The 25,559-nt window shown below is 39.4% G+C and overlaps 1 protein-coding gene across 2 annotated transcripts in view; it reads left to right on the forward strand.

The window, feature by feature from the left end:
• neurl1aa (neuralized E3 ubiquitin protein ligase 1Aa) overlaps positions 1-24,180 on the forward strand; it is a 100,362-nt gene extending 76,182 nt beyond the window's left edge. For both annotated transcript variants that reach the window (XM_067441005.1, XM_067441006.1), the window contains exons 4-6: positions 10,622-11,317; positions 18,717-18,866; positions 19,164-24,180. In XM_067441005.1, the coding sequence (XP_067297106.1) occupies positions 10,622-11,317; positions 18,717-18,866; positions 19,164-19,405 (1,088 nt within the window). In that variant the 3' untranslated portion in view covers positions 19,406-24,180. The remainder of the gene's footprint in view (positions 1-10,621; positions 11,318-18,716; positions 18,867-19,163) is intronic.
• Positions 24,181-25,559: the final 1,379 nt, after the last annotated feature.

The raw sequence follows: 25,559 nt of genomic DNA on the forward strand, positions 1-25,559 counted from the left end.
TATACCCTTCCATTTTTGGTTATTTCATTCCCGTCCAGGCTCTTTCTGACTGAACCAAGATCTGCTTTTGTTTATCAAAAATCTCATCTGCTTATTTTCCACTGCTTTTGTGTTCAGCCCAACAGGTGCTGGAGCCTGAAAAAAGCACCTTAGACACAAAAAAAAAGGACAATCAAAATGGGTATTTGCTTTCGGTCAGCGCAGCTGCGGCCCATCGCTAAAGTAACACAATAATGCGCACGCCTGGATTCATGACTAGAGAGATTTATATTTTCAAAGAGATTGCAAACTGGTCTCAGCCAGTCAAATTGCAGAATAGCCAGGGTTTGTGCGAAAGCTGCCAATAAGACAAAGGAAATGTGGCGATTGGCAGCCAAGCAGGTGCAGGGTAATTAGATGGGCAGCAGCTGCCACCGGTCATAGACATCTTGGCACGAACACTCTCTTGTCTCTGCCCCTCCCTCACGTCGCTTTTTCCTTTTCCTTTAAGCTTCCCAGTCATAGCATGAACAAACCCTGGAGTTAATGTCTGTGCTCCCTCGGAGTGGCCCAGCAAGTTCATTTAGCAATTAGCGCTCACTTGCTCGCTAAAATGGAGAATATTACATAGAAACTGCAAGCAAATCTTCAGGCGTTCTAACGCCTCTTCTTGAAGAGTCTGTTGACGAATGTTCGGAGCAGACAAGATAGAAGGCAATTTTGTTAGATGTCCTGTCATGACTGACAAAGGCAATTTGTGTCTCAGCTATATAAAAACCACATTGACAACTAGAGTCTAGAACTCTGTGTCCTATAGACCATATTATGTGCTTCTGCAAGCTAGTATGATTCGATGCTCATAGTATGTGAATGTAGAAATTATACTTACATTATAAGTGCACCCCAGGAAACATTATAAAACAATACAGTCCATGACCCCTTTAAATATTAATATTAAATATATACAAAACTTGAAACCCTTACAACTCACCTGCATTAAACATGCCATATTCTGAGCCATTTCAGTGTTAAATATTTTTAAATGATAGCAGCTAGCACAGTACATTTAGCAGTCCTAAAATATTAAAACTAATAAACAAACTACAAAATGCTGAACATTAGTGAAAAAATTAAAGTGACATTGAAAATAAAAAAAAACTTAAAACATAAAAATGAATTGATATTTATCTTCGTCATTAAGTTTGCAGGCGTTTTTCACTGCTATAATAAGAACGGAAAAGGGGTTGGACTTATTTATTAATCCAGACAGTATGCAAACCGCTACTCTGAACAAGACAAGTCAAGTGACATGTTAGTAAATATGATTATCAATCCCAAACACTGACTGTGTGAATCTAGCAATTGTCACTGTAAAACTGATTCGATGCATTTCTGTCTATTTTGCACATCTGTTAACAGTGTGAATCCTATGACTGCATGATCCCACTATAAGATTGAGAACAGCTATGAGAAGAGACAGGGATGAGATGACGAGAGAGAAACAGGGATGAACAGCATAAGAATAGCTGGATAACATTTATCCAAAAGCATTCAATACACACAAAAAAAAGGATCACACTCATTGCTTGTATCCCTGTCCACTTCTCTTTTTTTTGTGTCTCATTTAATTTGTCCAGAGAGAAAAATCATGTCTGTTCAGGCTAGATTTTAGGTTTACGTCAGTACTAGGGAGGTTGGCCGCTGAAGCCTGGATTAATCCTATTTACAGCATGGCTTTACTCTAATGAAGCTGATCTAAGAGACACACTCCAGCCAGACCCCCTGTGGTGATGTCATTATCCGGTTCTCTGCCCAATCCAACTGGGTGGGTTCAGATGCGTGTGGATTTTAACCATGCATTAAAATGATATTCTGTCATCATTAACTCACCCTAATGTCAATCCAAATCCAATTTTTTTTTTTTAAAGAAAGACCAGCATTTCAGTAAATGAAAGCAGACAGTTTCCAGGGTTTGTGAAGCTTCCTGATGGATAAAAAGTGTTTTGTCAGTCAATAAAGTGTTAGTTCACCCCAAAAAATGTAATTTATGTCATTAATTACTCACCCCCATGTTGTTCCAAATCTGTAGGACTGTCGTTCATCTTCGAAACATAAATTAAGATATTTTTGATGAAATCTGAGCGCTTTTGTTCCAACACAAGGGCCTTTTGCACCGGGTAGATCTAGGGACTAACCACCAGGGTGGTTCCACGAGAATTAAAAGTTTCCAAGGCCATTTTCCAAGTGATGTAAGCGGCGCTTGTTATGACTTTTATTTTGATGCGTGAGGCCAATTATTGTACACTTATGTCACTGATAGTTCCTATTGTGCTAGGTTAGACCATACTCTGAAGTAGGAGCTGATTTAGTCTCTCCAAAACAATATTTGTTCTTAGTTCCTGTGATGCGAACACTGCAAAATCTGGGCATTATCAATTAGTTCTAGGAACTAGCTGGGTTGCACCGACTATTCGACTTTAATGCTCTGCCATGACGCTTTAAACTTAACGTCGACTATCACTGGCCTATAGAGGGCGCAAGAGGATAAGCCATTTCTTAACATGCAGGCTCTGTTTCCAACAGTTCAAAATGACAAATAAATGCATGCTCAGAGAGCTCTCCACAAGACATGTTTGATTATACCATCTGGATGCTCAAAATTGATCGGAAGACTGCACACTTCTCGCACACATAAATTAATCACCATTCTAAGCAAATGCCTGCTGCATTGTAATACATACACATAGCTCACACATCACGCGGAGATCGCGCGTGCCTCACTCAAAACCATTCAGTAGCGCAGAAATGTATCATCAACACTGTTCTGTGATTTATCAATAAAATAGCTTAGAAACTGAAACTAAAACTCACAGCTTCACTATGAGTAGAGAGAGACACTGGCAGGTAGAATTAATTCAAATGCAATCGCTTTCTCACTAATGCATTCATATACATGTAATCTTCATTGTGCTATCTATATATATCTGATTCAGAAAGAGCAAACATCTGTGAGAAAAACAACAACCCAAAGACAAAAGAAATAATAAACAAAAGCTGTTCTGTAGGAGAAATAACCTTGCAGTGCTGTGTCATATGCCATAGCTGTCCTGCCAAGGCTCACGGTTCAGGATTGTTTGTTCATTAATAATGCCATCAGTGAAAGGCAAGTCGACGTCGACTTGCCTTTCATCACATAAATGTTGACTTAAAAAAAAAATCCGGAAGTCGTTCAACCCCTACTAGGAACTATGAAAAGGTGCCTCCAGTGCGAAAGCCCCTATAGAGACTGCGACGTTATTGCTCACGCTGTAGCGCTTCCGGGTTCTACGTCAGAACGGCGACTCCTTATTGGCTAGCTCCTGCATCGTCGTGCTCATATGAACAGTGCTGGCCTGGTGTTCAGTCTTTGGAGGCGTCACAATAAAGCTCTTGATTTCATCAAAAATATTTGAATTTGTGTTTCAAAGATGAACGAGTGTCTTTGGGTTTAGAATAACATAACCGATCTTTTTTGGGTGAACTAACCCTTTAATGCCAATTACTTTTATGCAGCAAGTTTAAATATGTACAATCGAGAATCAGATTTGAGAGCTGCAGCATAAGGCAAAGAGCTTGACAACGCCTGATTACATTTTGCTGAATGAGAGAGAGCATCTTCTTGACCATTATTCAAAACACATCTCAGCTGCAGAAAAGGAACCATACAACTAGATCAACATAGATGCAAGTAAATCATTTTAATTTTAGTTATTGGGTAAATTATGCTTTAACTCAAGAGAGGCAAGGAAGCTCTCATTTTAATGATGTCTTTATTATCTCCAGTGATTTTTCTTTGTCTTCTTTCCCATAAATGACATTAGTAATTTTGTAATTGTGCTTCAGTTAGTGCCCCTGGGCCGTCCCCATGCTCTCCTTAGAAGTGTTTAATATTTCACTAATTAGCACGGACTACCACACTTGAGAACTTTGAAGCTTCCAGAAAATTCTTTAAAGGATCAATAATGAAAATGAAAAAGTCCTATTTTGGGACACTGATTTGCAGTTCAGAGCACTTCATGCAGCAGTTCAATGAATTTCAAAACATACAGATTAGGCAGATATTCTGTGTGCAAAATCAAAGATTTATTCATCACAGATTAATCTAATATCTGAGAATCATTTGAGAGCCGGGATTTTGAGATTCAGAGAGCTGCTAAACAGAAAACTTAAAGCTACACTGTGTAACTTTTTTAGTTTATTCTTAGCTAAAATCACTTAGTTCTTTCAAAAATATATGTGCTCATTAATGTATATTTACTTCTTTTAAGTAATAATGCATTCTCATAATTTTATAATATACCATTGAAAATACATAAGTGTTGAGGGTTCGGATGGCGGTCGCCATGTTGCTCCTCCATCTTGAAAGTACATCAGCCAAAGAGGGACATACCCGTAAATTCAAGCTTCGCTTTTCGCGTTTTTACACTCGATGGCACTGTGTCGCATGTGAAGAGGAGGATTGCTTGAGGCTGCTATATGATGATGGAGGATCATCACTCTTAAGCCCCTTTCACACTGCACGTCGGACCCGCAATATTCCCGGAACGTTGCCGGGTCGCCTTCTGTGTGAAAGCAACCACGTCCCGGAATTGATTACCGAATTCGACCCCGGTCGGGGACCTAGTAACATTGCGGGATATGTATCAGAGTCGCCAAGGAAGCGGAAAAGAGAATTAAGACGGCAACGCGACAGGCAAATCAACAAGACAAAAGTAAATACTGGAGTGGCCTTTCCAAGATGGAAAGAGCTCATGAGGAGCAACGATTTTAAAAAGAACGCCGACGTTGCCTGCTTTCTTCTCGACAGGTAATATTAATTCAGCCTATTTGTGTATATTGGAAGTTTTATTGTTGCTTGGTTAATTATATCATGGTGTGCTGTGCATAACACTAGAACGACGTCTAGGATAGTTTTCCTCGCGTCAATGATGAAAAAGTATTGTTTACCTTATAACATAAATCCGTGTTCTATGACGGATAACATGGGATTAATATTTTAATTGCATTATAATTTGTTTGCCTTACGCTAGTGGTGTTGTACAATATACAGAATAATGATAGCACTGATAAAAGTTACTTTACTAAGAGCTTGCATTCGTCTGGGAACCTGATAGCTGATGTTAGCAATGAACTGGTTATTATTCAGTTCTATTATTCATTTTACATAGATTAACTTGATCATAGATCATTTGGTAAATTAAATAACTGCAAATTATAATAGTTTTCAAAAATTACCTCATCACTTGAGTTGACGCAACACTCACCGAAGAGGTCGAACTGAAAGCCATGACTAAATCGGCCACCGTAGGAGTTGAAACGAAATCGAAATTGAGAGGAGCAGAAACAATTATTCACTGGATGGTCATATACCTTTTCACCACTAGATGGGAGAAAATATCACACAGTGTAGCTTTAATATCCAAATATAAATATAAATATCCAAGACAGAGCTAATACTTAACAAAAAAGGACCTGTGTTAAAAAGGACGATGAACACTAACATAAGAACTGCACAATATATTGAAATGATCAAAATATTGCAAAAGTACATATCGCAACGGCATGCAATATATGAATGATTTTAATAGGCTACTTAAACATTGTTAAAAGTGTGCGTTTTAGTCGTCATTAAGTAAGTTGTCCACCCCTAGTTCATGTGAATTTGTTTGCCTGGATGTTATTTATATTCATTTTTTAGGATGATATAACTATTTATTATCAAGTCAAGCAAAGAGTTTTTGATATTTAAACATTTGCTTTACATTTTTTGTTTGTTTATATATAATTTGTTTCCATTATATTGTCATAATTATATTGGTGGTCACTTTCAGAAGTTGTAGCGATGCTTTCTTTTCCCTGAAAGAATGTTGACACATTAATGGTCTCGTTCTCAGTTTTTAAATAATTGTTTAATACAATTTAATCGATTTTACACACAAAGCAATATTGTATCGCGTATGGCATTATTTAACAAGGTATTGCATATTGCATGTTTCTAATAAGAACAGCAACAAAAGTCCTTTATTTTCCCTGAAAGATAGAAAGTCAATTGTGCCACAGATATTGCTTCATTCTGTTTGTAGAGTAGCCTTGCATATTAGGGATTAATCTCTAAGTCAATCACTATCCATCTTTCATCCTGATGGAAATGAGTTAATTCCTTATAGAGCTAAATATAGAGGGTTTGAGAACCGTTCTTTCTTGATCTGTCTCTTTTGCTCTTGTTTGCTGAGCCACTCATAGAGAGAGAGCGAGAGAGCGAGAGAGAGAGAGAGCGAGAGCGAGAGAGAGAGAGAGAGAGAGAGAGAGAGAGAGAGAGAGAGAGAGAGAGAGAGAGAGAGAGAGAGAGAAGCTAGGTCTAAGAGGTTTTATCTGATACTAGAGCTAATCAACAGTCTCTGTGGGTCACTGTCGATATATAGAAGCAGACACAGGAAGAGAAATATAGGCAGAAGGAGAGAGAAGCCCTCTGGAAGTAAGGCCTCTCACGTTCCTTTTATCTTCCTCGGTCACACTTCTTGACCCTTACCTTTTTTTCATCTTCAAGTCACTTCCATCTCTGTTTCATCAAAAATTCTGTGAGGATGTAATTTATTCGCAATACACTTTATAAACATATATTTTACTGGGTAGAATGACACAATTAAAGGGATAGTTCAGCCAAAAATGAAAATTCTGTCATCATTTACTCAACCTCATGTTGTTCCAAACCTGTATGAGTTTCTTTGTTCTGCTGAACACAAAAGAAGATATTTGGGAGAATGTTTGTAACTAAGCAGATAGAACCTTTGACTACCATAGTAGGGAAAAAATACTATGGTAGTGAATGGTTGTTCTATCTGCTTTGTTAAAAACATTCTTCCAAATATCTTTTGTGTTCAGCAGAACAAAGAAACTCATACAGGTTTGGAACAACATGAGGGTAAGTAAATAATGACAGAATTTCTGGGTGAACTACCCCTTTAACATTTATGAAAGTATTTAAAGGGATACTTAACTGCCTTTTCATATTGAACAATGTTATTCCCTTAACTAAAACGAGTTGATTCATACCTCTCTCATCTCAGTGCGTGCACTTAATCTCTCTGACGTGCGGTGACGATCTGATAGCATTTAGCTTAGCCCACTAAGCCCAGTTCATTCACTATGGAACCAAACAGAGATCAAATTAGAAGTACCAAACACCTCCACATTTCCCCTATTTAAATACAGTTAAACAAATAGTTGAACGATCAAGTATGGTGACAAAATAAAACGTGGTGCGTTTCTAATCGGTTAAAAAGGAGAACTATAATGTATGGCGCAATAGCACTTCTGAGAGTACTTCCGCTCGGCGCAGTAAAAAGTCCCGGCCGAAACATCTTCCCTCACATCTCCCTATTGACAGAAATGAGAGAGTGAGGCGGAGGTGTGAGGAAAGATGTTTCGGCCGGGACTTTTTACTGCGCCGAGCCAAAGTACTCTCAGAAGTGCTATTGCGCCATACATTATAGTTCTCCTTTTTAATCCGATTAGAGAAGTACCACGTTTTATTTTGTCACCATACTTGATCGTTCAACTATTCGTGTAACTGTATTTAAATAGGGGAAACGTGGAGGTGTTTGGTACTTCTAACTTGATCTCTGTTTGGTTCCATAGTGAATGAACTGGGCTTAGTGGGCTAGGCTAAATGCTATCAGATCGTCACCGTGCGTCAGAGCGATTAAGTGCACGCACTGAGACGAGAGAGGTATGTATCAACTCGTTTTAGTTAAGGGAATAACATAGTTTAATATGAAAAAGCGGTGAAGTAACCCTTTAAATATGGTTAGGTGAAAAAATGCTGGCAGAAAAGCTAACAAATACTTTGCTTTGTCACAAAAAAAAGCAAATTTCCGATGCTGATATAAGCTATACATTCAAAATGCTGAGTAGGTTAAATAATTTTTCACCAAGGGGGTAATCTAGCACTCGGAAAGCGTTCCACCCATTGCTAACCAAGCCATCACCTGCTGTTAGCATCCCATTGACTCCCATTCATTTGAGTCACTTTGACAGTGAAATACTTTACATCTGAGGCGTTTAAAGACTCCATTTGTCCAATGTTTATTTATAAAGAAACACGACAATGCATAAAAGGCTCCATTACCTTGTATCTATCGCCCCATAGTAGCTGTTTTTGTAAAAATAATAATAATAATAATAATAATAATAATTCATTACATTTATATAGCGCTTTTCTAGGCACTCAAAGCGCTTTACATGGAAGGGGGGAATCTCCTCAACCACCACCAATGTGCAGCATCCACCTGGATGATGCGACGGCAGCCATATTGCGCCAGAACGCTCACCACACACCAGCTGATTGGTGGAGAGGAGACCGAGTGATTAAGCCAATCAGGATATGGGGATTATTAGGAGGCCATGATGGACAGAGGCCAGTGGGCAAATTTGGCCAGGATGCCGGGGTTACCCCCCTACTCTTTATCGAAGGACATCCTGGGATTTTTAACGACCACAGAGAGTCAGGACCTCGGTTTAACGTCTCATCCGAAGGACGGTGCTCTTTGTCAGTATAGTGTCCCCATCACTATACTGGGGTGTTAGGACCCACACAGACCACAGGGTGAGCGCCCCCTGCTGGCCTCACTAACACCTCTACCAGCAGCTGCCTGGTTTTCGCATTTGGTCTCCCATCTAGGTACTGACCAGGCTCAGCCCTGCTTAGCTTCAGTGGGAAACCAGTCTTGGGCTACAGGGTGATATGGCTGCTGGTTATATGGCTGCTGGTTAAATTTTTTTTTTAACGATTGCATCATAACCAACGCGACTCTGTCGCACAGTTGAGAAATTACAGTATAGACCTGAGGAGACGCTCGCAGGCAATCTTTTACTGTCTATGAGACAGTCGGGGGACGTGGAGACAAAGTCTGATAAAGTCAAAGGAGAAGAATGGGGAGAAGCCAATAGTGAGCCAAAAGCAACGGGACAAAACATTTAAACGTGATTCAGATTTTACTTTCGACTACTAGTAGAAGACTTACAGCTGTCAGACAGGTTGCTTACGTCACATCTACGTCGTCAAGCTCAGTCTGAGCCTGCGCGTAGCTCAGCCATTAGGAAGTCAGTGCTTCTAATTGACCTCACTTTCTGCCGTTGAAGTCTATGGGAACGCTCTGTCCATTTATTTTACTATGGTTTTCTACGGTCTATGGTTTTCCCTCTCTTAAAACAAGTTATTAATGGTATGGTGAAGTGGCTAATTTTAACAAGCTAATTAGCACCAGCAGCCAATTTTAGTGCTAATATTTTTGTCTGGGGTCTGAGTGTCTTCGAATGCGCAGATGAGGTCTAAATACAGACCACACTCCAGCGGGGCTATCTGTTACAAAAGGAGGCACGGCAGTCTTCAGCTTGTTCAAGTGCTGAGCTATGATAAGCTAAGCTAGTCTACTTCTAAACTACTGTAATATGCTATTTTAGGCTACTAGGAATGGGGAATTAAATGTGGTGGACGCATAGCATGTTGCTAGCGCAGCATTTCATTCATATTTCATGCTATTTTAGGCAGGCGGGTGAGGAGCAGTGGGTATGTTGTGATTGCTGTACTCTGCTAGCCTACTATTACATTACTATAAAGTTCTATTCCTGGTAGCCGGTTAAGTAACTGTAAATATGGTAAAGCATGTAAAGAGACACTCCCTGGCAGACATTTTGGAAACAACGTTAGCTCTTTTGTAAAATAGTAACGCATCAAATGTACGCTAACTGTCCAGAGATGTGAACAGTAACAAGGACTCAAGGTTTTTTTAAAGCTTTTTATGTATTTTTGGTAATAGCTAAAAGCCTAAAATCTTTACTATGCAAAAAACCCTCTAAAAATCTCAACCAAGGGGCTGGGGCCCACTAGGGGGGCCGTAGTAATCAGCCAGGGGCCCCAATAAGTTGTAAACATATCGAGAAAAAAAAAATGTTATATTAACTATCTTAAAGAAAGAAAAATAAATATGCACCAAATGATCAGGTATAACTTTATGACCTAATATTGTGTTGGTTCCCCTTTTGCTGCATGGACTCCACTAGACCCCTGAAGCTGTGCTGTGGTATTTTGCACCAAGATGTTAGCAGTAAATTCTTTAAGTCCTGTGAGTTGCAAGGTGGGGCTTCCATGGATTGGACTTGTTTGTTCAACACATCCCATAGATGCTTGATCATCAATGAGCCACTTTTGATAGATACTGATCACAGTAGATGTCTAGCCATCAAAATTTTGGCCCCTGTCAAGCTTACTCAAATCCTTACACTTGACCATTTTTCCTGCTTCTAACACATCAACTTTGAGGACAAAATGTTAACTTGCTGCCTAATATATCCCAACCTCTAACACCACAGGTCACAATGTTATGCCAAATCAGTGTATACATTTAGACACAGGGGACCACTTCGGAACAATTTTAGGCTGGTTTAATTTTTTCATATTTCTTTTTTAGGAGGATATATTTACTGTGATATCATCCAGGCTTATTAACTGGCCAATGTTTGTCAATTATCTAGGTTCAACCATTAAGTAAAGCCACTGTATAAGACAAATAGCTAATCTGTGCATCTCACCTCTGTCCCACAGACAGTGAAGTCGTCCCTCCAGACCTTCTCCGCCCACGATCCTTCACCACAGTACGTGGATCCACCTCTTTACGCCGTGAAGTAGACACGTCCCGCCTGTCCGTCAGCCTTTGCGATCTTAACCTGCAACAAGATGACGCAAGGCTTCGACTCCCTCCCGCTCCCGTTGCCTGTCCCATTCCACAAAATTCCATGAACTCCCAGCAGTCATCATTGCTTCCTCACACCTTGGAATGCGATTTACGTTTCCACCAGCTCCGAGGTGCCCACATCAAAACCCTTAACGAGCAGACCGTGGCTCGATCCGAGCACAACCGCGAAGAACGCACACTGGTCTTCACGGATCGTCCTCTGCGAATTGGCGAAACCATCTTCATCAAAGTCATCAAGTCCAGCCCTGCCCGATCTGGATCTCTTTCATACGGCGTGACATCATGTGACCCCGCAGTGCTTCGCCCGAGCGACCTCCCATACAATCCTGAAGCACTGGTAGACCGTAAGGAATTCTGGGCGGTGTGCAGGGTGCCTACTGCTCTGCAGAGTGGCGATATACTGGGATTCCTGGTCACACAGGAAGGGGAAGTAATTCTGAGTCATAATGGCACCAATGTGGGGATGCAGGTGTGTGTGGACAACTCACGACCACTCTGGATGTTCTTTGGGCTGCATGGGGCTGTCACACAGCTGAGGATTCTAGGTAAGCATGCAAGATTTATTATAATGCATTGCATCATATAAATGTGTTAGTCCGACTTCCACAAAACATACAGGTGTGATTTCAGTTGGACTAAAGATTTCAAGAGTTATTTAAACAGAAAAGCAGCCATCATGTAGCTACCCCCCTGATTGTAGGTGTTTACAGATTTATTTAAATTTCATTTCAAATTTGTTCATTTGATTTGAATCACTTCAGTTTTGTTGATAAATAATTCAGAAGCACCTTTCAGAACACCAGACAGTGCTCCAGGTCTCACCCACACACCTGTGACTGATACACGCTCAGTAAACTAAACTAAATAAAGTACTCTATAGTCACAAGCACAGCTCAAGACGGGAAGTATCACAGTAGAATGAGTGGGAGGGATGTGACCTCCGTTAGCTTTGCATGCACTTTCCAAGATGTCCGTCGCTGGAAGCACATTCCCCTCCCTCCAAACGCTGCACCAACGCACTCACCCCATCTCATTAGCATGCAGTGAAGGAAAGGAAATGAGAAAGTGAAGAGGAGAGTGGGCGATTCACACTTCATTTGAGAGCATTCATTTGAGAACATTTCTCTCGTTTACATCACTCCATTTCGCGTTACGACTTCCCCTCTTAGCATAATGTTTTTGTTCTTTCAAGAATCAAGGTTCAAAACGTCATTGTTGTTAGAAAATCGTCTCATTGTGCTTATTCAACAGTAACGGCAGCAGGAATCTAGAATAAAAGACATGAAATATGAGAAAATCTGAAAGAAATACAAGAGCTTACATGGCTGCAAAATAATATTTTGGATTTAAGATTAGGTTTTAGAAGTTGGTTCCGTGTAAAAAAAAAAAAAAAAGATTTAAAATATGAATCCATATCATTACTAATCTACAAGTAGATGATCATTTTAATTGCAAAATGCCATCAATTAGTGACTGTAATTGAAAAAAAAAATGAAACAGTGAAAGGAAACTAGAGATTGAAAAGTGTCAACCGCTGTGTTGCCAATATACAGTGGTTATTATAAAACTATGGTTAATATTATGGCGGATCAAGAAGTATTAAGTATACCAGAGAGCTGTCTAGTAAAGATACATTTATATATTTGATATATTGTTAAGGCCACACAATTCAGAAAGCAAATAAATCCAAAGAAGACCATTTCTGCAAATAATGACTGTTAGTGTGCGTACAGGTTACTGTCTGTTAGATTCCACTGCCCTGCAAGCACAGTAATCAAATCTAATGCTAATAAATTAAATGCACAAACACAATATAATAGGCACAATAACAAACACGTTTTCTTCTTGATTGATCACTCAATCTATGATGTAAGTAAGAGTTCACAAGAGCTCACAGCCCTATAGGCCCTATCACACACCCGGCGCAATGTGACGCCAGGCACAACGCAAGTGTTTTTTGCTAGTTTCAGCTGTTATCATTTTCACGTCCAGCGCCCATCTGTTCGCCCATGGGCGTGCTGCTCTGAAAACGAGGCGTGTTCAGGCACATTGTTAGCATGTTGCTATTTTGAGGCTACTGAAACCAACAAAAACCTGGTCAATTGCACAGTATTTTTTGTGTTATTTAAAGTGTGTGTTAGTGATATGCACCAATAGGCAGGTGCTCATATTCCCATTTTAAATGGAATGGGAGAGGACACTCTGATTGGTTTGTTGCACGTTATGCCAAAAATACACCCATGAGTCATTAAGAGACTAAGCACAACCCTTTTAGACAATGTGCCAGGTGAGCCAACAGTTTTTTCCATTGTTAAACTAGTAAAAGTGGATTCGGACACACCCTAAGTCCACCTATGGCAAGCGCTTCAGACCATGCACTCAGATCGTTAAAATAGGGCCCTATATCTGATTGGTGTAAAGAAAGAGAAAGGGAAAGTCATTCTTGTCTGTTATGCTCTTGTCTTGCCAGAGCATAACATAACATAAATCAAAAGCAAAATAGAGAGAGAGACCTGCAGCATTGGTGAGCAATGCGTATGCAATTCTTCTTTCAAAAGAAGTAAAAATCTCAACATTTTGAACGGTAGTATGAAAGTATAAATAAAATAAACTTGTTCTGAAATCAATGTGAATATGTGAACCTGAATAAAAGTGCATTTAATTAAGGTCTGAACATTTTATAGTAAATGCAGTCCACTGCCCCCATTCATTTCAGTTCAACCCCTGATGTAGGACATATATGAAGACCTAGGCAGCTCACAACTTAAGCATACACTGAACTATTTAACAGATGAACGATGCGACTGTTTATACACGCAAGCTGGTTTAGCCAGTGCCTCTTTGGTATTCAAAATATAGAAAATACTTTCTGCCATGTTGACACAGTGCTCATTTTACACATGGCAAAGGGCTTTAGAGAGGGCTGACTTTCTCTAATAGGTTTTTTTGGAGTGTCTCCCTCTATGGATAAAGGTAAGAGAGACTCAGCTGTTCTTGTGTCTCTGTTAATCTAGTAGAGATGCTCTTGAAGAGGCCTGGCCCTTATGATCCAGGGCCAGTTGCTGAGGCCTGGTGAAGGGGATTTATGATGCGTCTATGTGTGGAATGACAGGAAGGTGGAATGGCATGTCAAGCTCACAAAGGATCACGCTCAGTGGACCCATCTCATATATAACCCCTCACCCTGACTCCATCTTAATAGAGGATCACACTGTAGGAATTGCATTTACTGTATGCAAGGATGTGAGCAAAGAAAACACGTATAAATCACACCACCGATGGACCTAGGACCGAACCTTGGGGAATCCCACTGACTCCTAATATTATTAACTCTAATACCATCATAGATCTCATCCAGAGTATGCACAGTACACAAACACACACACACACATATATACATATATATATAAGTAACTTCAGAGAGTGTGTATTCAAGGGTTTTAGGTCAGCTTAGTTTCAGCCAATTCTCCCCCTCATATGCACACATATATATCAGAAGATCCAGCATACTAGAAATGAGGTCAGTTCAATTTAATGGAAATTGAATTTGGTACTGAATTATTCTTTTTAATGACCATCACCCCTCCAATAATCATGATCCATCATATTATATACACCATATTCTAAAACATCAACAGATTTTAATGGTTTCTTCATATTAAAGTACCATTTTATATGAAACCCAATATGTTTGTTATATGAACAACCAATCAATAAATAGGCTGAATTTATTGGCGGTTCAGCGAATAAGTCAATAACCGCTCCAAATGATTCGGTCAGTGAGAGAATTGCTGTTCTATTCTATTAAAGCTGTATAGATTAGGTCTGCTAGTTAAAAAGCGAGGTGGCTTCTCTATTCGTCGCCTGGGTGTCAGATCTGTTAATTAATCTCAGGGCAGCATGATCTTTAAAGGTCTCCGCTTCAGATCCGTCCTGAGCTCAAACAGCCAGAACAATGTGCTGAGATTAGGAAAACAAACACCAACATATACAGCAACAGTGCAGTGATACAGTATGCAATGCGAAGTTCTGCGAAGAGGGTGACAGTTACAATAACAGCTTCTTTGATAAGTTTCTGATATACACTACTACCAGTCAAAAGTTTTAGAATGGTAAGATTTTTTTATGTTTTTAAAGAAGTCTTTTTTGCTCACCAATGCTGTATTTATATTATTAGAAATACAAAAAAAGCTGTAATGTTGTGAAATATTATTAAAATATAAAATAACTTTTTCTATTTGAATATATTTTAAAATGTCCTTTATTCCTGTGATGCACAGCTGAATTTTGAGCATTATTACTCCAGTGTCACATCATGATCCTTCAGAAATCATTCTAATATGATGATTTACTGCTCAAAAAACATTTAAGATTATTATGAATGTTGAAAGAACAGCATTTATCTGAAATATAAAGCTTTTGCAACATTATAAATGTGTATACTGTCACTAGATAAATTCAATGGAGCCCTGCTAAATAAATGTATTCATTTCTTTATTCAAGTTCTTTCCCCCCAAAAATAAAATAAATACAAATTCTTAACGACCAAAACATTTAAATGGTAGTACAATGTTACAAAAGGTTTTTATTTCAGATAAATACTCTTCTTTTAAACTTTCTATTCATCAAAGAATCCTTTTAAAAATGTTACACAACTGTTTCAACATTGATAATAATCATACATTTTTCCTGAGCAGTAAATCGTCATATTAGCATGATTTCTGAAGGATCATGTGACACTGAAGACTGGAGTAATAATGCTCAAAATTCAGCTTTGCATCACAGGAATAAATTACATTTTAAAACATATTCAAATAGAAAACAGTTATAAATATTATTAAAACTATATTTTAATAATATTTCACAATATTACAGCTCGTTTTGTATTTCTAATAACTTAAATGCAGCCTTGGTGAGCAGAAGAGAACATACGGTTTCCTCAACCAGGCACTTAACCCACTGCTCATGTACTGTGTGATGTATGTTACACAAACAAATAATACACTTTTTGTTTTTCAATTAGTTTTACACAAGATCCGCGAGTCAGACAGTGCAGGTCGTGGATTTAAAAGTACAGGGTTGCAACAATTACGACTTCAGGGGAAAGTCTAAGGCCCCGTCCACACGGAGACGTGTTTAGCTGTATACGTATACATTTTGTACCGTATCAGCGTTTCGTCCACACGGATCCGGCGTTTTAGAAGCATGAATCCAATATTATCTGAAACCGGGTCCCAAAGTGGTAAAATCTGAAAACGATCATCTTCCGTCTTCGTGTGTACAGCGAATCCATATATTTTCTGAAACGGTGATGTCATCACACTACGTCCAGCACGGTGAAAGAGTTAAGGGATAAAACTACGGGCACTGGGCATGCGCACATCAATATCGCATCATTTAATTAACGTATCTGCATTATTGTAAGGGTATGTTTTGGGTTGGGGCATTTAGGTGTAGGCATTAATAAAACACATCTGTTAAGTAGCAAATGTATTTATTGTTATTTTATTGTGAGATTTTGACTCACCTCGGACCACTGCTATCCACAACTTTCCTGCAAGTGTTAGTGGGCGTCGCCATGACACTCAATACTTCCGGTTGACGGTATCTCAGTTCCGGTTTAGCGCACACAACAGTTATGTTGCTCACACCAGACACGAGTGACGAGAATAAATAGCGCTATTCGCGCGACCTTGGACGCGTGAACATTTTGAATCCATTCGCTTCATTCACTACACAACAGATGCGAATTTGCGTCATGGGAGGGGCTTCTGCCAGGCCGCGGCAGTCGTCAGAAGGACGAGCCGAGTTAAGGCTGCTCTCGTCGGGGTTAATGAGCGATGAGCGCCTGGGTCTCACACCTCCGAAACCTTGCTTCCATAAACCGTGCAACATAAACGGACCCGTTTGACATGTTGCCTAGCACCCTACGCACTCCATTCAATGCCCAACGAGCTTCAAATAAACTCAAGAATTGTGATGTAGAAGTATTATTTATATTTTAATATTTGTAATTGTTGAAATCATGTCAGACATTGTCAGTAGACTTTTTTTTAAATCAACATGAAAATAGATGCATGAACTTCAATTAATTTAAGTGCATTGTAATAAAAATTAACATTTCATTGCTGTAAATGTAATTATTGAGTTTATATACTAGTTTAACCTATTCAAAATACTGCAGTACAACTGTATAATTTTTTGCAAGGGGTATGTTTATTGTTTTCAATAATTTACAGATTTAATGTGTAGCGACACGCACTCCCGCGGGACCCAGCACAACCAAGTGCGGCGCGGGATAATATTTCATGGGTGAATGCGGATGCGGGCGGCAAGATATTATTGTTTGCGTGTCGCGGGAAAATAAAATTATTTTGCGGGACTCCCGCAAAGTGGAAATATCTAACAAAATAAATAACAAGAAACAAATAAACCTTTATTTATAATAAAATAAAATTTACCTTCCATGGACGGAAGGTAACTCTTGTGTGGATCATAGGAACAGCCAAGCCTACCACACAGTGGCAAAATGTGTGCAAGCATAACTCGGGTGAATCGCTTAGTGCTACAGATATTAGTAAGTTCTTGTAAGATAGTCAGATCCATGCGACCATCTGGGACATGTGATCATTTTGCCTGAAGCGTTGTTGTAAAAGTCTACTCCTGAATCCTCATAATACAACCAAGCGTTTAGCTGATAACAGTACAGACCATAGACCGTAAAAAAATATGGACGACTCGACATCATCCGTTTCCGCTTGCCAGATTTGAAGCTTTCAGGCGGCCTTGCATGGCGCGGACATCTTGGGACCGAGTCTGCGCAGTAGCGATTTCGGGACCGGAGTTGCGCAGTAGAGCGCAGGAAGTAGAGCAGGAAGTACAGTGGCGATATCAAAAGCCCGCCCACACTCTCGCAGATGCAGAACAATTAATTATGTTGGTGTGAAATAAACAGTTATGGAAATGTAGAAATTAAAGCTAAAGCTCTAATCTGCTCCCAAAAATTTCGAAAAAAGTCCGTTAGTGCCTCAGTGACAACTTCACTCAGAGAAGCCGTCAGTCTCAGCTGTCAATCATGACGTCACACCCCCCGTTTTTATAGCATCAAATAACTAACTCAAACTAAACGTATTTTTAAAACGAACACCTGAAATGAAATCATCGTGATGATAACTGCCTTCAGTGACAAAAACTAACTTTGGGGGAAATTTTTTGAAGTGTAATTTTATTATTTAGTTTGCCCCGCGTCCATTAGAAATCACAGAGGGGCGGCTATACTGGGACCGGTCACCGGAGGGCGATCGAGGCGCGAAAGCTTCAGTAAATGAGAGGGAGACTGCAGGCTTGGTACAGACTAATGTAAACCGGAAGTTCGTTACCGGCGTGTTCTACGTTGCCATAGCGATCATGGGAAAGGTCATTAGAAATCACAGAGGGGCGGCTATACTGGGACCGGTCACCGGAGGGCGATCGAGGCGCGAAAGCTTCAGTAAATGAGAGGGAGACTGCAGGCTTGGTACAGACTAATGTAAACCGGAAGTTCGTTACCGGCGTGTTCTACGTTGCCATAGCGATCATGGGAAAGGTCAGAGTTCGGGAAAGTTGTAGATACCCCCGCTAACCACAACTCTTCTTCTCTGTTTTTAGTGTATTTCTGTGGCAGAATTATAGCGCCACACACTGGCCTGGCATGCAAACTACATCGTTTTTAGTCAGTTTCGGTAATCTCATGTGGACACAGATATTTCTTGAAACGAGGGGGGGAAAAAAGATCGGATTGAGAAAGTGCTGGCTTCGTGTGGACGGGGCCTAATAAGTGAAGTGTGGAATTTTTCTGTCATAAAATAAAATTGTTCTTGTGTGCAGAATCAATTATTTGTGGAACTGAAAGGAATTATTTTAAAACGTATGTCACCTGTTCATATCTTCTATATGCAAATTCAGGCTCCACTTTCCTGGGCGATACTCGTGACCCGTCCAGCCCTGGATCGCCCTCTGCCTCGCCCCTCTCACCATCAGGCCTGTGTGGTGGAAGCCCAGAGCCCAGCTTAAATGAGCGCGGCTGTTCTGCTGCTTACTGCAGCTCTACTGAAGGTCAGCATGGTTTTTTTTCATGTTTCTCATGTTTCAGGGTTTCCTGGAAAAGCAAATTTGTACATTTTCGTTATCAACTGATACAATTTTTGGCATATGAATTTAAAATAATTTAAAAATGCATTGTATTTTGGTCTTTTTCTCACACAACGCCTTCTTATAGCTTCAGAAGACTTGGAATATAGTGCAATTCATATAGACTAATTTTATGGCTTGAAAGCCTCACGTGAACTAATTACCTTGAGGGAGGACCTACTATAATTATAAATGGTAATCAATTCTTTCTCTGTCACCCAGGAACGACCCCCAACTCGCCCATCAGTCTCCCCAAATCACCCACTTTCCCTTCTGCCTCAGGCACATGGCCGGACGAGTGTTCAATCTGCTATGAAAACACAGTGGACACCGTCATCTACGCCTGCGGACACATGTGTCTCTGCTACACCTGTGGCCTCCGCCTCAAAAAAATGGCCAATGCTAGCTGTCCTATCTGTAGGAGAGCTATCAAAGACATAATAAAGACTTACCGGAGCACTTAGGGGGGCCCCCATACCCCCCCAAACCCAAGTCACATAAGGGCCATTAAAGATCTCTAATAGATCTCTGTTTCAAGAGAGGGTTGGTGTCACAGTTCAGGGACTTTCTCTGGCACTGCATGGGTCTCCGTTCCAACGGCGATGACTTTTGAACCCTTGAACCTACAAGGCTCAGGCATCCATTCGCGAAGGTCTTCTGTATTTCATGCTCAAGTCTCTGTTGCTATGGTTACCAGTGATGTTGCTGATCCTCAGGAGCATCTGGCTTTTCAACTGATGTAAGACAGTATCTCATCAAATTCAGGACATTTCAGGCGAACCAGGAGATATTCAAGGTTGCACATCTCCCATTTCTTTCACCCTTTCGGTGAGCTATAACAAACTGCAGTAATCTCATTCATAGCATCGCTGAATATCTTTAAAGCTGGAATCATATTCAATAGAGTGATACAGTCTCTCATTTTTTTTTTTTTTCTGCGGTCCTCAGAGCTAGTCAGGCCAGCTAAGGCACTTTCACTGATGAAATTCGTACAAAAATGTCTCAGTGTTTCACAATTTTTGTCTGTGCTGGGCTGAGACAGAGATAGGAATACAGATATAAAGGTACAGTGCTTTTTTTCATACCTCACCATTTCATGCTAGTTGTGTAACCGACAGCTTGTCCTTATTATGTGCTCTGAAGTGAGTTGATCTGGAGGCTTTTGTGCATTGATGATGACTATTTGATCATGTGTTTCGTAATGTAATCTGAAGCTTTGGTAGGTAGCAGGTAAAATCAGCTAACGGTCTGCTATAATTTCGATTGTGCGTGTGTTCAACAAGCAGGATGTTGTGGTGGAAATAAAGAGAAATAATTTGTTATAACAATACACAGGAATGGCTAACCAATGAGTCATGTGGCAGATTGTTATATAACGACTCATTTCTGAACAAAGAACACTAATATTGGATATTTTAATTCATTCAACGGTGCTGAGAAACGTAATTGCCATAGAGAAGTGCGGTTTGAACAGAGCACCTCGCTTCACGACCCCAAAACATGTTGGCCTAATCAAACCTTGATTTACTGTGAACTTGTTCTTGACTGTCGATCCGAACACGCAAGCTTTGGGTTTTCTGCAAAAGCAATTGCGATGTTGCCATGGAGAGCAAAATCTACGAAGAAGGAAAACAGCCTTGAGGCATTAACCAATGAAAGAGTCATTTGTGGTCAGAGGATATTTGATTTGCACAGTTAATCCATATTTCTCCCAGCCCCCCACAGCCGACAGTTTCTGTAGGCCAAAAAGGGTGTGTGTGGGGATCGTAGTGAGCGGAGCGCAGACCACTGATGAAATAACAAATTGATTGAAATGGAATATGTTTGGAGAAAAGGTGAAAAAAGCCATAAGGCTGACTCAGTGTCCCTGCTGGTGCTGAGAAAGAAAAAAGCAGGGTCAAAAATATTAAGATTCCCCCTTCGAGGCCACATTCATGCAGTAAAATTTGAAAGCAGTCATATCTTTTGGACCTTGACAAAACTGTGTCCAAACATTTCTTGGGGTTATGAAGGATAATTAATTTACAGAAAGTCCTGCTGCTGTAAGATATAGTTGACTGGGTATGTTCTAGGAAACAGGAGGACATCTAGGGTTGTCACTGAGAGGTGAATTTTAAATTTTAATATGAGGTTCACTTTGAACCTGATATCTGAAGAACCTCTATGCTTGAAGGTGAACCGCATAGATGAATGGCACGAAACCTGTCAAGTCACACAAGTCGCAAAAAAATATTAAACGCCTTATAATAGGCTTATTTTCTTTATGCAAAACTTCTTAACTCGTTCCCCTCCAGCATTTTTTAAAAGCCTTCGCATTAAAAAAAAACTAAATATTCTAGCTTCATGCATTCTTTTTTTATCAACACTTGAATGTGGGGAAGTTTAATTGTTTTGACAAAGACTACCGTTTCTGCTCTTTTTTGTGTGGCTGTTTTGACCTGGAGATTCTCTACACTTTCAGAAGATGCACAATAGCGCCCCCTATCATACAACAGTGAAAACGCAGAAAGGTGGAAAATTCCGTTAATGGAGTGGTGCAGGTATGATGTCACTATGTTGGCCAACCGGACGTTCCCTCAGAAACTCAATAGGATTTTCCCATAGGCTTTTGGATTATGTGAGCCCTGTGATCAGTTTATGATACTTACATGTTTTGTCCATCAAGATAATTAACACAACTTTTATGAATTTTGAAGCCTAAATGCAGTCGTCAGAAGTAAAAAAAAAAAAAAGCTAAAGGTTGGCTATAAATGAACTACACCACGGTCGCTAGTAGCTCCCCACCGCTCTTTCAGTTATCTCAAAACATTTTCTCAGGACTTTTGAGTTAGACTACTTTATAAGAGCACAATTATGAGCATAATGAGGCTGTAAAAGCGGACTGAGCTTACCTTTTCAGTGTGATGACGTTAAATCTCCTGGACAGCCTCTGTATTTAGCCACTTGTTAGCAACCTCCTTTTCAAGAAAAGTTACAGTTTCAAAAAATTACGAGTGGGTAATACTGATGTATTTTATGTCGTAGAATAAAGCGTGAAAATGTCTTGAGCTTGTGTTCACCACAGACCTTATTTCAGCCATCTAAACAAAATCCCATTCAAAAAACCCATCGACTTCGGGGTGATGGAACAGGAAGTGCTAAAACGCTAACTTGCTTCGTGTTTTGGCCTACAAAGGGATGTCATACCTGCACCACTCTATGGCGGGGAATCGTTGTGTTATAAATAACGGAAAATTCTGTCAATGGTGGGGAAAGAGTTAATGATCTTAAATTATTTAGAAATGTGGTAACAGCAGTTTTGATTTTTGATTCCATATCTCCTACGAAATGTCATTTATTCCATGATCCACTTGAAATGCTGGAACAGACTAGTGTTTTTTTTGTTTCACATTTTGCTATCTATGGCTAATTAGCAAAAGAGGACACAATAATGTACATTTGCGTGTATGTGTGGATAGCAGCTCAAGTGAAATATCAGTGAACTACAATGGACTGCAGGTTAATATTGTTCATAAGCCAGTTAGCTTGTGTAAAGCAATCGTGACGACTGGTGCTTAAATTCATGCTGCTATTAGTATTAGCCAGCTCTCCTACAGGCAATGCTAACACCGTGTCGAGAAAATACCCTGTCGCTCTCGACAGGATATTCTCTTAAGATTTACTCTATTGTTTGAAGTGGTGATTCACTTTTGAATGTTAATTTATGTTAATTAGATGAACCTATTAGAATAGCTGTATCTGAGGTGTTTCTATAGCGCTTTGTTTTTTTGTTGTTTTTTTCTCTTTTTGAATTATTGGACCGAAATTTATGATTGTATAGTTTGCTTGTCAATCCTCTGTGGTTTATACAGCAATGTATTTCTTGAATTTTGTGCCGGTTTTTCAAGTATTCAAGCTATACTGAACAATACACAAATCAGGGGCTTAGCAGTAAACAATCAGAACCAACTTTTTGTTGGGGACAGGATAAACTAAAGATTATGTACACTCCCTTTGATATCAGGTGTTTTATGTTTTCATTGGCAATATATTTTGTTCTATTTATGGTGAAATTTTACTGATCTGAACTTGACAATGTCCTAAAGGCGTAATATTTCTGTTGAGATCTCAGTTTAGATTTTTGGAAAACTTTTTTTTGCAAAGGTTTTATTAAACAAACCTGGCACTTTTTCTGTAAATTTCAGTCACTTTATAAGATCATCAATATTCCCCCAAATTGATTTTTCCTTTCATCCTAGTTTTATCCAATGATGTCTTTTGCACAGTTTAGGTTGTAATATAAGGGCAATCTTTGTGTTTCAATCACTTTCTAAAAGTTTTTTTTTTTTTTTTTTTCAGTCATCTTTATGTTGATATTTGGATAAAATGAATAAGTGTACTAATCTTACCCCACACTTCTATCATTTAATGCTTGTATTGAATCGCTATAAAATGGGAGTATTTTTTTCCATTTGCGCTACTCACACCTTGTTTTCCGAGGACCTACAAAGGACATACAGTCCTTACCGACGCGCCACCGTTGGATTTGCTTTTGATTGTTGTCGACCCTGTAATGTACTTTATTTACCGCGTGTAGAGTATGATGTGTTGAATCTGAATCTTATTTAGCTTTCCTCCTATGAAATTATTTTTTAATCAAAGCTAGATATAATGAAAACAGCCATATTCACACATTGGTCAATAATTCTGTTTCAGAAAGAAAAAAAAAAAAGTATTGATGTTTTGTGAAGTAACCAGAAATGGGATCAGGGATTGCATAAATTATCACCCCAACCTTAAATGATACTGATCAAATCTGAATATTTTTTCAATAGTGATGACAACAGAAGATTTTTTTTATCGTATTATATATGTTTAAATAAAAAAGATAAGAATTGCTTTTCTTTATCCTAGTAATTGTTGTCTCCTGTTTGGCATTTACGACCAGCGTGTTTCGTTCACTCATTACCCATTGGTGAACAGTGGGACCAAACTAATACTGAATCAAAAAAGGTATGATGATTCCCCTTTCCCAGGGTTCATTTAAGGGCTGTGTTAAATGAATCATTGATTCATAGAGTCCATGAGGTCAGTAGTGATTTAGTCACGAGAAATGGCTCGGCTTATTGTGGCATTCAATTTTTGACTCAAACCCATGTTTGGATTTTTTTTATTTTTTAATGTCTGTGATCAGTTTACGAAGCTTTGTTTTGTCTGAGTCAAAGATGACTGTGTCAATAAACTTTGCAGATGCATTTCAGCGACTGTTGTGTCTATTCTGTGGCCTCTTTGTTCAAATATAATTAATTTACTTGATTAGTTGATTCCAGTGCATATCATTTTACAACTCTGTAATACAAAACAATGTCAAATGCTTTAACTGGACTGCCTATAAAGTGATCACTAACTCACAGCATCTGACCAAGAATTAATTCAAAATTAAGACTTAAATGATACAGTAGGAATGATGGCAGCCTGACCCTGAATCAGACGTTAAAGGTGAATGGTAGCAGGACTTGATGTGCCTGAGATCAGAGTGTGCCAATGAAGGATGAAAGGTTTCTTTGATGATTTTCTCTAAAGCTGAGAGGAGGATGAAGATCTCCTCTCATGGTTAAGAGTACATGTTTCTGAGACCCACTGTGAACACACATTTCCATCTGGATTTTGTCATTTGACAAGATGGTCAAAGCCTGCTTAAGGCTGCCCCCTAATGGACAAAAATGTGTGTGTATTTTGCTTTATTTCCCCAATCATCCTTCCTGTTATGACAGGGTTTACAAACAATTAATGTCACACATATCTTCAAATACTACAACTCTGTGGTCAAGTACATTGCCTAAAAATATAGCAAGCACTTCTTCTAGAAAGCTACGCAGAACAGTTGTGCCTAAGCCCTTATGTTATGCTCCACAGTCAGGTTTACCTCATAAGCTTGTTCGTTATATAGGCCTACTAGTCAAATATGTATTCTTATACTAAAATCATTATGTTTAAAGGAATAAATCACCTGAAATCAACTTTAGCAATCTGCAAAGTATTTACACCCATAGCCTACATTTGTTTGGTGATCAGATTGGTGATCAGACCTACGTTACTCCGTTTGACGGAGCTTAGTAAAAACGGGCTTAGGCGGGTAGACACAATTTGGGCTGGTTTGGGTCAGGTTGGTGGTTTTCGAGTTCAAATTATGTAGTTTAAATAACAAAGTCAAGTGTGAATACTCACAGCGAACAAGTCATCATGACGTTGCTGAATACAGGCCCATAGCTGGCAATGTTGATGTCGCCGACTAGAACGTCTACTTTTAGCCGATCAGCAGTGGCGCCTCCAGAAATTTTTCATAGGGGTGGCCAGATGGGGCCACTTAAAATCTTGGGGTGGCACACCAAAACTAGAAACCATAATTTCAGAATTGTATTCTACTGGTGTAGTAAACCGGCCTGTAGCACGTCACGACACATAATTCCGTGTCGTCTTTTACTAAAAAATATTTTTTGACTTATTTACTTACCAGTAGTCTTCGTCTTCTAACGTTAACTTCTTTTGAAATTGTTGACTGGCGGGCATGAGCTGACCTGTTGCTGTCTGAGCGCGCAAAGTTTATTAATAAGTCTATTAATTTATGAGGCTCTTCAG

The sequence above is a fragment of the Pseudorasbora parva genome, chromosome 4 (assembly GCF_024679245.1).
Source record: "Pseudorasbora parva isolate DD20220531a chromosome 4, ASM2467924v1, whole genome shotgun sequence".
NCBI lineage: Eukaryota > Metazoa > Chordata > Actinopteri > Cypriniformes > Gobionidae > Pseudorasbora > Pseudorasbora parva.